The sequence below is a fragment of the Anopheles moucheti genome, chromosome 3 (assembly GCF_943734755.1).
Source record: "Anopheles moucheti chromosome 3, idAnoMoucSN_F20_07, whole genome shotgun sequence".
In the NCBI taxonomy this organism is placed as follows: Eukaryota; Metazoa; Arthropoda; class Insecta; order Diptera; family Culicidae; genus Anopheles; species Anopheles moucheti.
In genome coordinates, this window is record NC_069141.1 from 52575338 (window position 1) to 52596475 (window position 21138).

General features: G+C 42.1%; 2 protein-coding genes across 2 annotated transcripts; one reads left to right on the forward strand and one right to left on the reverse strand.

Moving 5' to 3' along the window:
• The first annotated feature begins 2 nt into the window (after positions 1-2).
• LOC128301305 (protein Lilipod) lies at positions 3-19935 on the forward strand. Its single transcript, XM_053037707.1, has 11 exons — positions 3-77; positions 13226-13350; positions 13844-13983; positions 14063-14293; positions 14392-14460; positions 16711-16866; positions 16959-17117; positions 17197-17351; positions 17430-17661; positions 17738-17894; positions 19367-19935. The coding sequence occupies exons 1-11, from the start codon at positions 3-5 to the stop codon at positions 19707-19709; spliced, it is 1842 nt and encodes a 613-aa protein (XP_052893667.1). The 3' UTR covers positions 19710-19935.
• On the reverse strand, positions 15299-16315 carry LOC128301307 (tetratricopeptide repeat protein 12). The gene is made up of 2 exons (XM_053037708.1): positions 16185-16315; positions 15299-16102 (listed from the first exon to the last, which is right to left on the reverse strand). The coding sequence occupies exons 1-2, from the start codon at positions 16313-16315 to the stop codon at positions 15361-15363; spliced, it is 873 nt and encodes a 290-aa protein (XP_052893668.1). The 3' UTR covers positions 15299-15360.
• Positions 19936-21138: the final 1203 nt, after the last annotated feature.

A 21138-nucleotide genomic window follows, 5' to 3' on the forward strand; every position in this document is an offset into this window, starting at 1 on the left:
CTATGGAGCAGGACGAGGAGCATGAGGTGCCCGACATACGGGAACAAATGTTTCACAACACGGTTCGGGAGCATATCGTAAGTATTCGAGCGTAATTGGGTGATGCATTAAAAAGCCTTTTTTTTCGGTACTCCCTGGCGCAGAAGAAGCCCAAATTAGGTCACCGTGTCAACGGTGCTACCGAGTGCACCAGTGTTCCCGGACAGAAAATATGGAAGCTTTTATAATGTCCACTAAGTGTAAGCTCCAAGCTGGCATAATATTGCATTGCGTAACAAAACAAAGGGTATTATTGGAGGAGAACAATTTAATCACAGTCGACTTTGACCTCACATCCGATTCGGGTCTCGCACAGAAGCGTAATTAGCATCGGAAAAGTAACTCACAGAACAGAACACAAGACAGCTGTCGTGTTTGCTGTGAATAATCCATACAGCAAAAGGTATGGCACACGATAAGACAAAGTGTACAAACAATTGCCCCTGATAACGATGGTTGGCAATTGTGAATAAATGTGTTTGGGATTGGGTACAGCGCTTTCCAGTGTTTGATTTTGCTCTAAACAAATCCATACCGATACTTTACGGATGCGAGGGAAGAAAAAACAACAAACCCGACAGACGAAGAAACTAATGCATACTCGGCAACGGAATTAGAAATCACTCTTCGATCATCATACCTGGATTGCGATACTTCAGTTGGCTGCGATGTGGTTAAGAGGAGAAACGTGAAGCCGGCTGGCATGTACCACGTATTCGCGTTTTACTGGTTATCGCGTCCGGCAGTACAGATAATGGTGCGTGTAGACGGGTTGGAACGGTAGGCTAGGGGAGGGCCCGTAACAAAGTGTTAGGAGGAGGTTTGTTACATTTATTGTTCTGCATGTTTTGCCTACCCCCGTCGTGTCCCACCCGTAACACCCAATAATGATTGGATAGCATTGCCAAGGAAACGGACGGTTCGCACCCTGAAGCTCTGTTCAGCGATCCGATAAAGCACAGAACGCTTTTAACGCTTTTTGATGGTTTTTCTGAAGGCTTTTTTTTTGGCTAATGACTTTCTCAACCAACGGAAGCGATGAGGCATAATTGCAAATATGTGTAGCTTTGAACGACCGCGGCGAAACTGCGGGTGCAACCTTTACGGTGCTCTTTCCACGTCTCGACCTTCATTTGCGTGCCGGTGGCCCTATTTCACGCCACCGAATTATTGCTACCCCTTTATTGATATCGATTTGTTAAAGGCGATGGTATGCATGTTTTAAAGCAACACTCGTCTATGAATGCTGCTAGGGTAGGTAGCTCCATCGGTGTGGGTAGGAATTCCTTATTATGGGTAGGAATTCCTTGGTTTGAGTAGGTTTTTTTTATGAGCAATTGAATTTCGAAAAAAACTGATACGTGTTACGCCCATATGGAATCCAGTCGTTTTTCGAAATTAGAACGTGAAGTCAAGAGTACCACTTGCAATGATTTAAAGATCGAGATCTCAAGTAGGCGATGACGGAGATCTCAAGTAGGCGAATATAGTTAAACATATCAGAATTCAAGAGCACAAACGAAATGCTTTGTTAGGTTTCAATCGTCTCCTAGCTATAAAATTCGCAATGAATTATAAGGATAAATGTAAATTAATTTTATGGTTTATGCAAAAAAAACAACCACAAAACATAAATAATTTATAGGTTTCAATATCTTACACAATCATCGGAAGCAACGTACATCTGTTGGTATTGTTGGTAGAAGAAGCAAACAAAAATAAAACAATGTTACAAAGGAAAAAAAAAGCCTTTACCTGCTGCATTCGCATGGCCCAACAGCTGCCCGACCATTGCAGACTATTTTCTCCATTTCTCCACTGGAATGCTTCGAGATGTCGGACATTATCGACTGCCAGCTGCAAATTTTCTAACACTGGAGTGTTAAAACGTGCACATTTCCTTTCCACAATTAGGGGTTTGTTAGACATTATTATTGCGATGCGAATCGCAATTGCTAGTTGTGAATCTGACTGGAATCTGATTTAAAAAAACACAAAAATCAATTGTACAAAGGTTCAAGTTTTCATAACAGATAATTCGCGGTGCACAAATTGAAATCCTTTTAATCATATTTAATTTGTAGTTTACTGTTAAAATAACCCTAAGAAGATAGCATATACTTCAGCATACTTTTGAGAAGAAGTGATTTTTTTTAAAGATAGCTGAAAATGTGTGATAAAACTGGGAATAATTTGTTGATGCTTCCCTTTTTCTCCTACAAAAATTATTATTTTACATCTGTTTGTGTAACTCCTTCGACCATTGCACTAGATGTAATGTTTAATGTTTGAGTAAAAAAACAAAAATCTAGGCCTGAGACATTTTTTAAACGAATTTCAAGAGTTATGACATCTGGCAACTCTGAACACATGATTTCAAGATAATCATAACATTGCGACATTGCTTCAATTTTCGGCCTGTAACTTTGGAACGCAATGTCTCATTAACTTCCGATAAAATTGACGATTAAGTTGACACTCTAAGGAAATTTTTAAACAAAAATAAAATCAACATCTTGATGATGTAAAATCAATAGAATCCAAACAGTACCCAGTGAGGTGATATTGTTATTGCTAAAAGAATTAATGATTGCTCAATCCGCAGTAATAGACTAGCGTCGATCGCAACGTACATCATCAAGCATAAATCAATTTTTAGACAAAAATTAAATCTGCTTTGTATAAAAAAACACACACAAAGATTGTGCTGAAGAGCGCCGCGTGCCGTTGCATCACATCTGATCAATTGGACCGAGTGCAATCTAACACACCGTAGTAAACTAATCGCCAAAGCATTCCCAGTCCGTAAAAACCCTTACAATGCCGGGCGCATACGTGGCCTATATATAGCACCTTTAGCACTTTGCGTACTTTCCTTTCCGTCCGCGCGAAACGGCGCTTGTAAAATAAAAAAAAAAAAACAAGATCATTACCACTGCGGTAACCGCGGTTTGCGAAGCAGCGAGAGTGAGAGTAGTGCGGCCATGATCGCTGCCATTGATCTTTTCGCGAGCGCTCCTTTCGTCGGTAATTGTTTTATTTTTATTTTCCTGCGCCCAAATCTCTACGCTAACCGTCATCGGGCGCATTGTGATAATGGCGCCTTCTGACGGTGGTTTCAGCGTACACGACGAGCGATCGACAAAATTAGCAATCGCCGCACGCTGGCATTTGGTGAACGCAGGAGAAATGGGTTTCTCCTTTCACCGTTGCGCCATCCGGTTTTCCATACATTCCAAGCCGCATGTTGCATGGTTTAGTTTCTTCCCGAAACGGCATTTCTTTCGGTGTAATTTAAACAAAACCTTTTTTTTAGTCCTCAGCGAAAAACAACAAAAATCATCATATTTTATCGATCTGAAAGGTCCATCTTTGACGGTTAGCATCCGTGCCGGCACTGGTATTCACTTCCACCGGATCGCATCGTTCCACGCGCAAACGAAAGCGGTTTGCTGCCGGCACCAAACACAGTTCGCTAGCAATGTTCACCAGCTGGCCTGTCTGACGCCGATAGAGCCATTTATAGGCATCGGAGTTACCCTGCGTACCGCACAGTACGATTGCGACTTGGTGTCCTTCCGTGCCACCACTTACCACGCCAAGACAGTGTCCTTCGCGCGTTAATTCACCGCCGGTCCGATGGAACCAGATCTGTTGTCCTCCCAGCCCGTGACATCGAACCAACGCCAGGGAACGATCTCGCATCGGCCAGTTAATACAGAGGCTGCCAGATTGATGCTCGCTCCGGATCCAACCCATCGCTTGGGCTTTAGATGGGTCATCCTGCTCGGGAAACACATGCTGCAGATACCAACGAAACGATCGACACGCCAACCGGTTGCGAAGAAGGCGACGTTCGCTAAGATCCACCTCGTCCGGTTCGTGGGACGTCATGAGGGTCCGATAGTCAGGATGCAATCGGTAGAGAAACTCGGCATACTGATCCATCCAAACCTCGGCCACACGAAGACTGTTTTTCATCGTCAGCTCCCGCTCTTTGGTGTAGTTCTTGTTGAGGGAAAGATGGGCAAAGTAGGTTTTTTAGATGCTCACACGATGGTGGACGACAAGATTTTGGGTCTTACCCCAATGTAAGGGTGGTTTCGTTTCTGGATGTGGGCGACATGGGAACAGGGCACTTGCTTAATTGTTCCGCCGCACATCCACACCTTGAACGATAGTTCCATGTTTTCTCCACCGTACACCTGCAGTCCGGGATCATACCAGCCTAGTTGGGCGAAAAATTCCTTCTCAATGCAGAATAATCCACCGGCCATGACCGGACTGTCGAAAGGTTCCAGCAAGTTCTGTGGAGGTGTATTTAACTCTTACTGAATGTCGAGCGATATGTGCTGAATAGTGGGCTCACCTTCTCTCCCGTCTGATAGCGATCATACCGTGGACGCCACTGAAAGCTGAGATTCCAATCAAACGCACCGTAGAGTCCGGCGGAAGTGCCAACCTGCAGCGCGAGTGTCGTCTCATTGAGCCAATCGATCGTGGGTACAGCGACTACCTTTCTCTCGCTACCGTCCCGATTGACCACCAATTCGAGCAACGGTTCCAACCACCCGGTCAGACACTCACAGTGCGCATCGAGAAACAGCAAGTGTTCGGCGGTGGCACGTTTGGCCCCAAAAATACGTCCCTTAATCAACCCTAGCCGTTTCGGTGTTCGCAGTATTCGCACCTTTCCGTTGTAGGGCAGGAAGTAATCGTCCAGGAATGTTTTGAGTTGTACTACAGACGATCGGATCACTTAAAATGCTCCAACTCGAAACGCACCAAACGGACTTACCCAAACTTGACCAATCGTCGACCAGCAGTATCTCGCGAATCAGTTCCGGCGGGGTACGGTTTAACACGGAGTGTACCGTTCTTAGCAGCACCGACAGAGCTTCATCGTGGAACACGATCACAACGGATACCGGTGGCAACCCTGCTGCAGGGTGGGATCGTTTCCGACGACACCAAGGATCGCGCACATCCGGCAGCTCGCGTCGCACGGAGATCAGATCGGAAACGAATTGATTGTAGCCCTGCCGTTGCCAACCGCGCGCTATCTGTTCCCGCACACTGTCCGGCACTTGGCCCCGGTTTTGTGGAATTATTACCGGTTCGCCCATATGGCCCGGGGTGAGCACATTTACGCCTGCATACACCTGATTGCGTTTGTGCTGCTGGAACCCATTCTGCTCGGACACCGCACGGGCATACAGATGGACGATCAGCACCAGAGCGATGCCCAGCAGAAGTAGCAGCATACATTCGGGCCGTAATGACGATGTGCGGTGGTGTGGATAAAGCTGAAGGCACAAATGGGAAATAATTCATTTTCATGCTTAGCTTTTTAGTCCCATGTCACCATCACTAACCCTCATGCTGGAGATGATCGTTTCACATAGATGAAACACTGAGCCACTGCGGCAGTGATCGTATGAAAGCACTGAGTTGGAAGGTTTTTCTTTCAAGGAAACCGAATATGTATCACGCACTACATTTACGCTGGAATCAAATAGACTGAAGCCCACAGGTTGGTAACATCTTCTGGCGACCCAAGCAATGAGCAAAGGTTTCCGCATTTGTTAGGGTAGGGTAAGGAAAAAACAGAGCAATATGATGAAGTTCGAATGCATGTAATATGTACGATTCGTGTCATTTTCTTATCTTGAACGCTTGGGAACGTGTAGTTTTTTTTGTTGTTGTTGCTTTTTTGTATTAGAACTCCTTAGTACATTTATCAGTTCGGGGCAAATTTTGAATGACAACATTGACTAAATTTGACACCTTTTCTTTGTTAGTTTTTTTAACGTGACATTTTTTTTAACTTATTTTAATGTAATCTTTCTAAAAATTGCCTGATTCGCTGCATGAATTAGGTGCCTAAAAGGAAGTCGACTTTGTGACTTTGTGACAAATATTTTATATGACAAAGGAAGCTATTTGCGATTAATTTATCACCTTTTTGCTTAAATTTCGTACTACAGTCTTTTCCAGAGTTACGCGATTAATGTGTGCCAGAGTATTTAGAGAGTAATTTCTTCCCTTTATGGTACAAAGCGCGTTAATAATTGTTATTTTTAAGTTTATTTCGATAATTTTAACCAAAATTTATGTTTATCATATAAAAATGCAACGTATTTTTGGTAAAATTTAAAATTTTACAAATAAAAAATTCTATCCCATATACAAAATTACACAAACTGTCAAAATTTTGAATTTCGCGTATCTCGAATTCGCGTAACTCGAGTGTCGCGTAAGTCGGGAAATGAATGACCAGTATATAGAAATAAAAAACAAAATGGATTGCGTATTACTATGTCGCTTTCTGCGCAATACTTTCCATGCTATTCTCAGTTATCGAAAAACACATTTTTATTTGCTTACTTCAACAACTGGACTGCCTCCAAATTAGAGATGTGCGCGCTGAGTAAGAGTGAATGAATGAGTTGAAACCTTCGAGAGAGTGAATGAGTATAAATCAGCATGAAGAGTTTTTATGACTCCTTTAACATCAAATCTCAATCTCAAAAGAGTTGTAATACTCTTTTACTCACTCTTACAGAGTGATTATAATCTAAAGAATGATAAAACAGTTTTACTCACTCTTGAGTGAGATTCTAGTCGGCACAGAGAGTGAGAGTGAGTATACACGCAAAAGAGTGGTAAAATCATTAATACACTGCAATACTCTTTAATGAATCTCAAAAGGGTGAGTAAAGGTTTCAAATCTTTAAACCCATTCTTTGACTCTGATTCAAATTATTGAAAAGAGTGATTATTCTCATCTCTACTCCAAATTGTGGTCGAAAATCGACACCCGTTAAAGTTAGCCCATTCGCACGATGTTCACTTTGCACATGGAATGTGTGCAGGTGCAAAATGTCGTCCGCTTATCGGTGATATCGCTTATCACTATTGACCATTGCGTGTGCCCTCGTGCCACTTTTTGTCCAATAAGTGCCCGTATCCAGGCTACCCTTTGATGTGTGCGACTCAGCGAGGAGTTGGGAACTGAACAGATACGTAATTCACTTCCCGGCAGCATGCACCACGTAAAATCGATCGATTTTCGTGACGTCATCACGGAATGTGCGGGATGGAGTGATAAAGCAAGCAGAGCAGGGTTTATTGTTTACACACGTCACTCCGTAACCGGGGCGGAAGGCGAAGCACCCGGAAGGTACCATCCCAAACGGGGGCGCGTGCAGACCGGTTTTGGAGGTTTATTTACGATACTTTTGAAATGTTTCGGCTGTATTGAGAAAATGTAAACACACGCCGTGTCGTACAGCGTCAGCGTAGGAATGGCGGGATGGTAACGTTTTGTTTACTACGACGACTCTCCGCATGGTCGATATGAGGGAACCGCATGCACGTTATGACGCGCTGTGTTCTTTGTTTTGTAAACATTGGCCATTGGCGATCAGCTGGACATACGAGACTGTAAACCTGCCTGTATCTGTGCCAAGTATTGCTTTGTGTTTGCTGCATTGCACTAAAGGTAGAAGTAAGATTTAATCACGCTTCGATGCAGGAAAAAGATACTTATTCTACTGTTGCTCGCATTGCTTATTATCTTGTGCTTTAGTAACGAGGAGTTTATTAACATTTACAACAAAACCTCTACGAACGTTCCGTTGCACGCCACGCATTTGTGATTTGCTCTATGGCGCGCTTACTCTTTTTGCGCAACATTTTTTTTCTCCATCCCCTACATAAAGAATTGCTCCAAGCTGGTTCCTATTTACCCTCTCACCCTTGTTCAGTGTTGGTTCTCTTTGTATGTGTCACAAGGCGCAAGTACAGCAGCTTCCGGTAGATACGCAGCATTTTCTTGTGTCCCCTTCTCGAACGCCAGTGCGTAACGCAATCATCGAGGCAAACATGTGTTGGAATTACCATGATGCAATCTTGCAACGGACCAAAGACCTTAGAAATGTTAAAAATCAATTTAAAAAAAAACGTTATATAAGGAAGTGCACAAAGGATTCTTGGTGTCCCTTACACGCAGCAATAGAAGCAACAATTGTCTTCTCCTCTTTTAGAACATCCTGAGACGGTATTTTTAAACAGTGTTCACCCTCACTTTTGGCATCAAAACTTACCGCCTCATCAGATGCGGTGTGTCCCAATGGACCTGGGGTCAATGTTTCTCTCTTTGCCCACAACGCGCGTGACACATGCACCAATTCAACTGCATCGCAAATCAAACGAAAGCGAAACACTGTTTGTTGCTGTTGCTGCTTGTTTCGTTCGCTAATCTTCGCGCACGCAATTTCTACTTACCTCGCCACAGCGGACACTTATCATTTTTACGTGGCGTGGCCGTTGTTCCGCGTTGTGGTGCCGTGTGCGCGGAGGGGGGGGCAACAACAAAACAGACAAACACTCCAGCCCGACATGCATCTGCAGATTTAGAAGCAACACGAACGGGGGAAAAAAAAAGATGAAAACACATGCACAACCGAAGTGCATTCCTTCACAGCAACCCCACCAGCTTGCTATGATCGTTTGGCATCGCTAGCATGATTTCGTGTGCGTGTCGAGGTACGGAGATCTTTTCGGGTGTATTGCATGACGTATGATGATGTTGGCCGTTTTCCTCTGGAGTAAACCCGCGGACGCTTTGCGTGCACACTCATTGGAAGTTGGAAATGCGTTTACATGCAATCATGCCACACAACACTGTGCCAGTGTTGGGGAATTTATGAATGGTTGTATCAGCAACTGAGGGCACAGGTGTAGAGGTGTAGGGAAACATTTGATGATTCGTATTTTTAGCTCATAGTTGGAAGTTTGTTTTGATTGAAGAATCGCTTGTATTGTTTTGCATGTCTTTTTTTCCTTTTTCACTACCGGTGGAGGTGAATAAACTTTAGGGTTTTATAGATTTTCTCTAAGCAAGTTATAGGTGCTTTTTTATTAAAACAATTATAGTTAGTTTTATATTGTTATCTTCGTTTTGTTTAAAAAATCATGTTCCATAACCATTTTATATTTTATATAGCTACAATTACAAATATTGTATATAAATTAAAGTGGTTAATAATCGTCTCTCTTTTTTATTTTTAATTGACTATTTCTTATTTTTTACTTCTTTTTGTTGATTAGTTTGAATTGATTGAAGTGTTTGTGAGATTGAATAGGTTGTAATTGGACTATCTTATCGGCTTCCATGAAAATGGGCTGTGGTATTTATTTGCACATGTAGTAAATATAGAAAAAAATCAAAAGATGAGCTATTTTTAGCATATCTCCGACGAAAGCATAATTTCGTCTATCTAATTGGTTCTTATTATCAGTGTTAGATTGTATTAATGTTTAATGTTTAATGTTTAATGTTCGATTCGATGAATTCGATGAATCGATTGAAATAACATCTATTAGTACTAAGCTTGCATTTTACTTAATTTATTTCAAATCTTTCGCCTTTGCACTCGATAACGGCCCGTAGGCCCTGTTGGAAGTCGTTGCAAGCCGCCCATATCTTCAATAACCGTCTCTTGAATCCGTCCAAATTCAAATGTTAGACGTCGCCCAACTTTCCTAGCATGTATCCCCATGTGCTGAAGTCCAACGGGTTCAAATCCGGAGACGCAGCTGGCCATTCCGATACACTGATGAAACATGGCAAATGCTCCTTGCATCACTCCTGAACGATCGAAGCCTTATGGACTGGAGCTGAATCCTGTTGGAAGCAAAAGCTGTCGTTGCCAAAAAGCTTCTTAGCGTATAGTTTTAAGTGGCCTTGTAGGACGTGTTCTAAATAGTATTTCTTGTTGATCTTCACGCCTTTATCGTTAAATAATAATGGTAATTTCCCTTTTGTCGAGATAGCTCCCCAAACCATCACCGATGACGCATTTTGATACCGTTCGACTGCTCTTTTATCTGCTGGTATATCCCGAAGAGATGCTCCATAAACACGATCATTCTGCTTATTCAAGGGTGACTCCAAAGTGAACAGTTTTTCGTCCGAAAAGATGTTGTGGCCAGCGTGCGTCTTCTGAAGCAAGCGAGATCTGGTAACCCTGTAGGCAATATTTTTGCTGTTTAATCCGTGAATTTTCCGTCTTTTATACGGTTTGTTGTCTAGATCCTTTATTAAAATGCTTTGCATGGCAAAGTGGCTCATCACGCGCCATTTTACTTCCCGAGCGAGCTGGATTCCGCCGTATTCGTTCCTTTACCGCTTTGATCACCGCTGGAGTTCGGACAGTCCGTTTTTTGCCCGGTTTCTTCTTTGGAACAACCGTGCCTGTCTCCTCGTATCGTTTGATGGTCCGGTAGACGAATAATCGGCTTAACTTGAGATGAGACAGTTTCTGCCTAATCTAGATGTTTGTCAAACCTTGCAAATGCAAGATTTTTACTTGTTCGCGACTTGAATCCATTGTAGTTTACAAAAAAATTTAACTAAACACGAAGTGTACGGTTTGCACATTCATAGTAAACAAGTTCATCTTTCAAAATATACCAATGTGTTTGACATACAGTAACAGTAAACACAATATAGGGGCTCTCAAATAAGTGTATCAGTTCTACGATGCCACCCTGTAAATATGTATGATGTTCTAACATTCATTTAATGCAATCAATTCACATACGAAATGTGAAAGATGTGATATGCGCCTAATAATTTCTTTGCCCATTAGTATTCAGTAGGACGTTTTGATTGTACACTTAGACTCGTGCAATGACTAAGAAACGGCTCCAGTACGTCTGAGAGAGTCGACGGAAACGTTGAACTGTACATGCCACCCCAAAACAAACATCAATATTAAACGTTCATGGTTCATGGAATAAGAACAAAATGCATTTGTCAAGGCAGGGTTTACGGCAATCGGCAACTAATTTCACAATCCCAATCCTTTTCAACCAACCCATTCCGACACAATGTGCGAGCCAAACGCTCAGCCGAGAATTGGGTAAATCGTCAAACAGCTCATAAACCTTCTTGCATAAATAAAACATTTCCTTCATAATACACCCCATGCCCTGTGCTGGACCGCTCCCATGGCACGTGAGCACGTGATTTTGGGCAAACCGTTTGCTTTCGGTTGGCGACAACAACATCCAAACATCCAACAGGGGTTCCGCTCTTGGCCACGAAATGTAAGGAATGGCGTGACGATCCGAGATTTTTTTTTTGTTGAGCTGTATATGGTAACTGTTTTGCTCAAATATTTGCTATGCAATTGAGCACTTGAAGAAGCATTGTTGGAGATACGATCATCCGTGTCTAGACGGATTGCAGACAGCCTGTTTGCACACAAAAAGACGAAAAAGCATCGATAAAGTGTCATATGTAAACATCACCAGTGTTGGGTAAACTTGATTCAGATTCATGAATCTGAATGTTTCGTTAAGCCTAATCAATGATTCAATGACCGATCAATGATGAATCTCTATGAAGATTCATTAATATATGGAATGAATTGCAGTACGGATCGATACGAGCTCAAGTACCGCTGACCTGCGATTGGATAGAGCAAACAAATTACAAATTAAAAAATATAATGGTTGGCTCGCAGAAGAAAAATTCAGCTGAATCAATCTCTGGCATTGAAGCCAAGTAGTTGAATAATTTATCAGAATGTTTCGTCGTCTGAAGAGTGTTTCAATGTTTCATTATAGATGCTTAAATTGTAGAAAAGCGGAAAATCAAGTATCTTAAACTATTCAATGAATCTTTGCAGAATGAAAATTTATAAGAAATTCATGAATCTCTTAAGAGACGAATCGTGAATCGATTGATTCTTCGATGAAGTTTTATTTAAACAACTTCACTTTTCAGCTGAAAATATTCATTGCATTTCATTCGAGCTTTGCAGATCTTCTTTGTATATTAAAACATTTATGAATCTGATGAGGGTCGAATCTGACGAATGATTCTTTGCTGAAGTGAAACGATTCTGAAAAGACTCTCTTCTTAGCGTAACGATCTACTAGATCATATGCCTGTCATTTCGGGCTTACTAGAGTTATTTCACTTCGTAGTCTGATAGTCAGTCGTTGCTACGGGGGATTGGTCCGGTCCGGTCGTGTGAAGTCCGGCGCCACAAAAAAACATCCCAGCGGGTCTGGAATGGTCTGGATGAATCTGAAGATTAATTACTATTTATTCACACTATTTGGCTTGAGGTAGAAATTTGTTTTTGATAGCAATATGATATCGTAGCATTACAAATTAAACAGAATGATATGTTTTCTGCACCATTAGATTCGCTCTGATAGCCATTCGAAATTGGTAAACTGGTAAACGTTTTTTGCAAATTCGATCTTCCGACAGTCCCACAATAGCTGCCAGTCAGACTTTTTCCACTTTGTTGGGCAGCGTAATTGCAGAGTTCAATTTGCGTTTCTGCATTATGCTGCATAACGGCCCGGGTATCGGGTTTCACGATCGAGATTAAATCGTTGTTGGTAACTGATCATGCAAAAAAAAAAAACAAGTAAACGAGCATTTCCGTTAGCATAGAGACCACTGGGAAGAGTGTATCGACAACAACAATTCTGTTGTGGTTTTTCCCGTTACATTGACTGGTTGTGTGGATGCAGTAAAAACGGGCTATTTTAATGAAACATGATTTGCTTAAGCAGTAACAATAAGTCGACGGAATAGGAAACCCGTTGATCTGTTGTTTAACGTCACCAAGAAAGTCTCACTGTAAGATATGAATTAAATGAATGCTTTTGCTGAAAAGAGAAAATCACTGCAAACATGTGTAATCAATGTTGCTCCACTAACTTATGGCTCAGCTGAACCGAAAACAGCAACTGGAACACCTAACCTAAAGACCCTTGCCGTTCACACGTATGAAGGCGAACTGTCGCGCAAAACCTGTCCGCGCCGATATGCCCTGTTGATGGTGCAGCCTGTTGGTGTGCGGTTTTATGGATGAAGAATGCATGTAGTCCCCATGAAGTGTAGGCCACAACAGCACTGGAGGAATGGGGTTGAGTTTGGAAAGCTGCTTCGATCACCCAGAATGGATGGTAGATCATTGAACTCTCGGATAGAAATGATTGTGCAATTGGTGTGATCGATTTTTACTTAATGGTCGCTATATTTATAAACAATTCAAACACATTAAATATAGAATAAAACATTAAATATCTTACAGCTTCCTGTTCGATTCATTCACTAATTATGCGAATTTATTTTCGTTGTCTTTTGCAGATCTTCATGTTACTGTTTCTGTTACTTTATCTTGGAAGCTACGCACTGATCAATCGCTTCCGAAGGCGTGATCGGAACGACGTGTTCGCTACTGACGACGATGAAATTACAGTGTACCGAATAAGGTAAGCTACGTTTTATTTAATACATGCTGTACAAGACCAAAATAATGAAAAATGTTATTTCTTCGTGAAAATAATTAAAAGTTTTCAATTACTGAAATAAATCTAAAACAAAACAAAGTAAATAAATAAATTTAAAATAAATAAAGTAAATAAATTTATCTTGAATTTCCTTCGATTTTGTCTGTTGTGAATGATGTGTAACTGGTGATCGTAATTCTACTTCTGAGTCAACTCCAAATTCGAGTCGACTCCCGATTGGGTTTGGAGTTGAGTTAGGGTTTACAACATTTGATTTGGAATTGGATTCCCATCACTGTTGTCTACATAACTTCACGGACGTTTGTAATCTACCTATTCGTAATGCACATTTGCATTCATTCTACATGACAATAAACCAATCCCATTCAAGCCCACCATTGTTCCACTTGACTAACTATTTTTAACATGTTCTTTTGTCTTTTACATTATGCTCACTGTTTGGCTGCACCTACAGCTTATGGTTATGCACCTTCTCTCTGTCCGTGGCAGTAGGTGCCGCCCTGCTACTTCCCATCTCGATCGCGAGCAACGAAGTGCTCATCCTCTACCCAAACAGCTACTACGTGAAATGGTTGAACAGCTCGCTCATACAAGGTACGTACAGTGGTGCTTCGAACCCGTACCCCACTGACTAATGCCTCAATTCTTTTGTTCCCGGTTTTTTTTTTTACAGGGCTCTGGAACTACGTGTTTCTGTTCTCGAATCTGGCGCTGTTTGTGCTGCTGCCCTTCACCTATCTGTTTACCGAGTCGTCCGGCTTTAGCGGTCACAAGAAGGGCATTATGGCGCGGGTGTACGAAACGTTTACCGTGTTTTCCCTGCTTGCATTCATCGTGTTTGCCACAACGTACATCATTTCCGCTCTGCGCGATTCGGAAAGCAACACATTTCAGGCACTCTTCAGTAAGTTGTCTCACTGTTGCTGTACTGTTGTCGATTTTCGTTTGATTGTTCATTCCGATTTTGATCTCTTTTTTTCGCTTATCAAACCAATTCTACAGATTTAGCCAGATGCCATTTGCCATTTTTGTACTCGTGTGTGTCCTTTTTAGGTGTACTGTTACTTTTAGGTAAGTTTCGTCCCTTGTCGTACTTTTCATCAATTCAACCTTTTTTTTCAGCTGCGATCAGTGCGATTAACCATTAATTCCTCGTGAAGCTTTGTTATGCTACACAGAGCATGGAAGCGACACAGCTTGGCAACACAATTGTAAACCGCAACCGGAATATCTTATGCAAGAATGTAATAGAATATTTTATCAATGGTGTCATATGTCAGCTGTCGGTTGATGTGACTTGATCGTTTCTGAGGCTTTAATCATTAAAAGAGCGTTTATTTTTCTTTTTTCCTTCGGGAGAATAAATTTCTTTGAGCCATTTGAGGATTTTTGTTTATTTTTTGAAACATTCGCCAAAATAATATGCGCAAAATGTGGTATTTTAACTGTTAAGAGGTGCATAGCATGCAACTGCAAAATTCCAGCGACAATCCATCAGAAATATTAACGTTTGTTGACAAAATGGAATCCCTTACGCTGTGGTTCGACCAAATTCTAAACCCACACCTTGTGTTAGTTGTCTTGCCTTAGTTACCCAGCAGCGGCTGATGGATGTCTTCAGCAATGGGACGCCCTGTCTGTCGATACGGACGGTAGCGTAACGAAAAGTTTAATCAATAAACATGTAAACAAAACGCGCATCAACCGCAAAAACCACTCTGTCGGTAGACGATTCATCAAAATTCAACCGAAGGTTGCTTCCTGCAGACGGAAGTAGCGTGTGGAAAAAATCAAATTAGCTTCACTCACCTTTTCGTCAGTTTGTTTCGGTATAGATTATACGTTCTCTGCACTGCAGAGTATAGAATAATGGAACACAAAATGTACCATGTTAGGTTCACTGGAGGTTTTCACAAAGAGACATTTTATTGTGCGCCGTTCGGGACATTCTGGAAAACGGTTAGTTTTCTTCTAACCTTCCGAAAGTTCTCCGGATGAAGTGGATTGTACGTCGTCCATGGGTAAAGGTTTCGCGATAAAACGATCCTGGACCATCGCACCGGACGCTTGATGATCTGCGGATTCTCCCGTTGCCTCAGCACCAGCCACATCCGTTTGCGCATCTCCCACCACTACTACTTCCGTCGCCCCTGATCTGCCCTCGATTTCTCGCACAATTCGATCGATGTACGGTAGCTCGCGGGGATTGTGCTTCCGCGCCTCGGCGACACTTTTCTCGTACGCCTTCACTTCGCCCAGCCTGTAATAGCCCTGGGCGCGGAAGATCCACGAGCGTAAATTTTTCTCGTCCAGCTTGCTCAGCACAAAGTCACAATCGATGATCGCGCGTTTGTACAGCTCAATTCGTACGTAGGCCAGCGCCCGGTTGTTGTACAGTATTGGGCTGTCGCGGATTTGATCGATTGCTTTCGAGTACATGTTGATCGCTTGTTCGTACTCGCCACGTCGAAAGGCTCGATTACCGGCCCGCCGTAATCCTTGGGCAACCTGTTCCCGCTCGCGTCGTTCCGCCGCACGTCTGGCTGCATCCCGCTCAATTTCGGCCATAAAAGCATATTTGTCCTGCATCGGTTGCTCGAGTGGCGGATCGTCGGCTGTGTTGATAACCGTCCGTTCCTGGTTGACGCGAACGATAAAGTTTTCCACATTCGTTTCTTCCTTTCGCTTTGCGGCACTATCGGTGCCAAGAAATCTGTGTAAATAAACCCACGCATGAGTGGAACGTCATAATACCGTAGGACCCATTCTTAATGATGTTTCCTCTTTGCACTTACTGATCGGCGAACGCGACACCCATTTGTTCCTTCGCTTTGTCACCACTGGTCATCAGGCTGAGTATTCTCATTACTTCGTCCACTTTGCTTAAACCTGCCTCGAACGCTTCTTCGTCCTCTTTGGACATCATTCTGATGTGCGATTCACCCAAAGAAATTATGACTCACAGAAAAAGGCCCACCAGGTGCCTGGTTGGTTGCCAGTCGACTAACTGTAGCGCAAGGATAGGTTTGCCTGTGCTTCGTATTACGCGCTGTTAACTACACAAATTCGCTTGTTGATTGGAAGCCACCGTCCAAGGACTGCTCAATGCGAAGTTCGTCTCCGTAGCAACCGTCAACCGTTGCTGGCGAATGTGTTGTTTGTTTCCACTGTCTGCCGTAAATCCAACAAATGGAGAGGATTATTTGCAAGCCAAGAAGGAACAAAGTGCGATGCTCTGTTGCTTCATGAATTTAATCTCTACTTTTAAAGAAAATTTACATACAATCTTATTTATTTTTTTTATTTTATTTCTATTTTTAGTTTGCACCCCAATGGGTTTCGTAAGACTGTTCGGTGTGGTGGGCCAAGTGCTGGTTAAACCAAACCTTTTGCGCGACGTGAATGAAGAATTCCACGCCTTCAATATTGAGGAGGCCACCGTTAAGCGTAAGTTGGCAAATGCCAACCTTAACATAGGTAAGACCCTTAACAAACAAATAAAGCCCTATTGTTATCAATATCGAAATCGATATGTACTTATGTGTTTGTTTTCTGTTACTATATTGCAGAACTAAGAAGCGTAACAACGATAGATCTAACGCCTGCCAAGCTTTGCTCCGGGCTAGATGATTTGTATCAAATCAAACCAGCCACTAATGGCAGTACGCACGAATCGGCCAAGCTGTTTGAAAGACTGAGAGAGCTAGAGTCTGAACGTAAAGTGCTAGGTAAGTTCCGTGACATGCGCCCACCATTTCTGGTTTCTTGCGGATTTATTAACGTTTCATGTTCTCTGTGGCCTTCCAGACAAGCAGCGCAGTTCTTCGGCACTTCAGAGGAATCTGGTCTATCCGATAGCGATGTTGCTATTGTTGATTCTCACCGGCATTACGGTCCTGCTGGTAGTGCAGAACACCCTGGAATTACTGATCGGCATCAAGGCAGTCCCACTAAGCACAAGGGTAAGGGAAACTAATGGTAGCAACAATAAAAAACTTTTGTACTCAGCAAGATATCTTTCCTTTTCACATTATTTACAGCAATTCACACTTGGCATCACTTCCCTATCAAAGCTGGGGCCGTTGGGAGCCACACTGGAAGTGTGCATTATCACCTACCTTGGTGTTACATCCACCGTTGGGCTCTACACAATGCCTTTCATGCGCAACGTGCGGCCACAGCGGCGTAACTCATCGCTTACTCAGCTGATAGCCAACTGTGGTCTCGTTCTCATCCTTAGCTCAGCGCTACCGCTACTCGCCCGTATTCTAGGTATGTGTTCAACATTCACAAACGTCGCATGCGTATCATTAACTCGATAATATCTTTTCATTTCACCGTACGGCAGGTATTACAAACTTCGATCTGTTAGGCGATTTTGGCCAGATCGAATGGCTGGGCAACTTTCTGATCGTGCTGCTGTACAATGTGATCTTCGGGACGGCGGCTACGCTCTGTCTGTTTAACAAGTTCACCGGTACCGTGAGGCGAGAGTTGTGCGCTCGGTTAGTGGAGAATTATTTCATCTTTCTTAGCTACCTTACGTTTATCATCAACTAAAGTGCGCCTGTTTTTGCCTGCGCTTTCTAACCGCTCGTACGCACGATGCAAAGCGTATGATGGTTGTCCCATCCATTATTTGCCATTGCTATCACGGGGCACCCCAGAACATCACCCTAGTGGGTACCGATATTGAATGTAGTGAAGAGAATAAGCACTCAACAGCATAGAAATACGCCGACACGCCACTAACTAGCACTTATTTTGTACGACGCTTTCTATCAGGCTGTACTTATTTTAGTTTGTAAATCAACTGTTCATCGTCATCCGTTCATATTATTTAATCTAATTTATTCATCACCCAGAGCCCATGGGTTAGGGTAATTATTTATTAATTTGTTCGTTCGTCCAACTAATATTTATCATTTATCTCATCTTTTGCGTATGTGTTTATTCCGTATGCGTTCGAAAAAAAAACTGCAATGCTAGCAATTATAATTATAACGCAATAATTATAACAATTCTTTATCCACGATATAATGTTTCATTGCTATCAATCGTACACACTACAATGCAATGCATTTTAAAGCAACAAACTCACGCAATCGTTGATTTGTTGGTGTCGAAAAAAGAAGATATAACTTCGATGAAGTAAGATGTATTGTTCGCTTGCGCACGTCGCAAATGAGAGCGTGAAGGAAAGTAGGAACAATACATTAAAAGTAAAGAATTAACGAAAGATTGTCAACAAGCATATCGTCATCCGCGCACAAAATAAGCTTATAATACTCAAGATACACCCGCGTTACAATGCGTTCATGTTTGGATGAGATTAAAATTCCAATAATGGAGACGAATTCTAGTCTAGAATATGTGAGAAGAAGACCGGTAAGGAAATGGTATTATCTGATATCGTCCGACATACCATTGTTGCTTTGTTGACTGTTGTTTTTGTTTTGCCAGAACTGAGATTATAGGGCATAATAGAGAGATAGGTAATGTATCGACCAGGTTGATTGCTTCCCAGAATATAGTAGCGTAAAATATTGGAGCGTATTACTGATCGAAAATTTCACGATCGTTAAGCAAAGGCAAGGACAATAAATTGTGTTGTATAGGTAAATTTTATTTGAAAATGTAGTAAATAAATAGTAAATGCAGAATCGTACACTGTGCAACTATAGTATGCTTTTGTAAATCGTAGTTTAACTAACACTTCATATGTCTAAAATTAGTTTGTTTAGTTGATTTTGCACATAACATTATCACATTTGTAGCTAGCTAACCCACTGGGAATTAGTCTTACTTTAAGCTTCATTTCATCTGTTGTATAATTTTAATCCCTCTAACTACTGTTTGTTTTTTCTCTCTTTCTCTCCTTGTCTCGCATTGTTTTCTCTCCACCTGTACATGTACTACATTTCATTTTTACGTTCTTTATGAACATTATATCACACATTGAACGCATGCGACGCAGGTTGAAAGCATTGTTTGACTATAGCAGTCATATCGAGCTGAGCATTTATCAGAACGCCGGTCAGCTGAACCATCTGCATCCGGCGGCCTATACGGTGTCACAGCATCCCCATACCAGCCATATCGTACAGCCTGTCGTTACCGTTGCAAACGAACCGGTCGGCCAAGATCAACAGCAACATTTGATTACGGTAGAACAAGGAACCACCACTACCGTGCATCATCGTCATCCTCACACATCCACGACTGATGGGAACCACGATAACATTGCCAAAGAAGAACCTCCTCCTCCTATGCATCTCACCAACGGGGTAGATCATGTGGACCACAAAAAGACACGCTAGGAATGGGTCGCAGAATAGTACTACGGGTACTAAGGTTAACAACAACAAAAATTGTCGAATTGCCAACAAATTGTCCATCTTAGGTACGAGCCATTAGTGGCTGCGTAACTACGCTGTTCTGTTCTCGATATTTGAATACGATACACAACACCAGTGACCAGCTGTAAGATACATTTAAGCGATAGCAGTAATTTTCAACATCCATTTGCGCCATCCATCGACATCATTTTATTTTTGATTCGCACATGAAAAAAAAGGTTTAAATTCGTTTCAGTGATATTATTGGAAAAGAATATTATTTTTCATGGCTGTTTTTTTATCTATTGTCCTTATTTTATTTCGTCGTGTTTAGTTTTAACGAGGCGCAAAAGCAACTCACATACAATTAAAAATCATAAGAACTAAGATCTTAAACTTACAAGCGTGCCGAAAATTAAACGTACAGTTGTACTCAACTTGCAGGTGCAGTATGAAAGATTCGTTTTTGAAAACTATTTCCCTTTGAGTATCACACTTCATTCACAAAAATGTTTGTCTTTTCCCCCGAAATAGGTAAGACGTTTCTGGAAGAGTATTTCGGAAGAGATCTGTATTTTACGAACTAAATCAAACCTTTAATAATGGATATCACGTTCGTCATACGAGTTATGTTGTGTACATTTCGAAAATTAATGCCGGAGCCTTCAACGCTTGGGCGCCGAGAGAGTGGGGGGAAAAGTGCAAAAGCCAACTGGAAAAGCGATCGTGGAACCATGGAGGGTTCTTCTGCCTAAGTGGCAGAATATAGGAATAATAAGAATCTCATATTATCGATGGTAGATCTCCATTTCTAGCACGCTCATTGATATAGTGAGAGCGCAAAGCGTTCGCCATCAGGGATCACATTGGGAGTCGTCGGTACATTCAGGAATGTAAACACCCTAAGGTCACCCAGTCTGCTGGTATCAAAGGCATTTGATGAGGAACTTTGTGCTGGAATCGCTCCCTTTTGGCTACTTCGTGGGCAAAATCTTATGCTTGCTACCCCGGGAAAGAACCTCCTGCACAATCGAAACTATCACTGAGCAGCTTTTCCCATTACCGGTGAGAAGTTGTCAGCCCCACTGAAATGTGTCCTGATGCAGTCACTGTAGATATCCATAAACTGGGGAACACCCAAAATACCGATAATATCCCTGAGGTTTATCAGGGAGTCTGGAGTTTTTCAAGCGCTGTTTCTACAATGCTTCGATTCTGGACACTACTTTTCTACTTGGAAAAGACTGAACCTTGTCCTCCTACCGAATTTAGGTAAGCCTCTAGCTGACCTGCTAGCACAGAGGCCCATCGTCAAAGTGTTCGAATACACAAATCAACCTAGAAATACACAACTCCGCCTGGTTGTCCACAAGAAGCGTCAGACTGACATTTCGAGATTCGAATATCTACG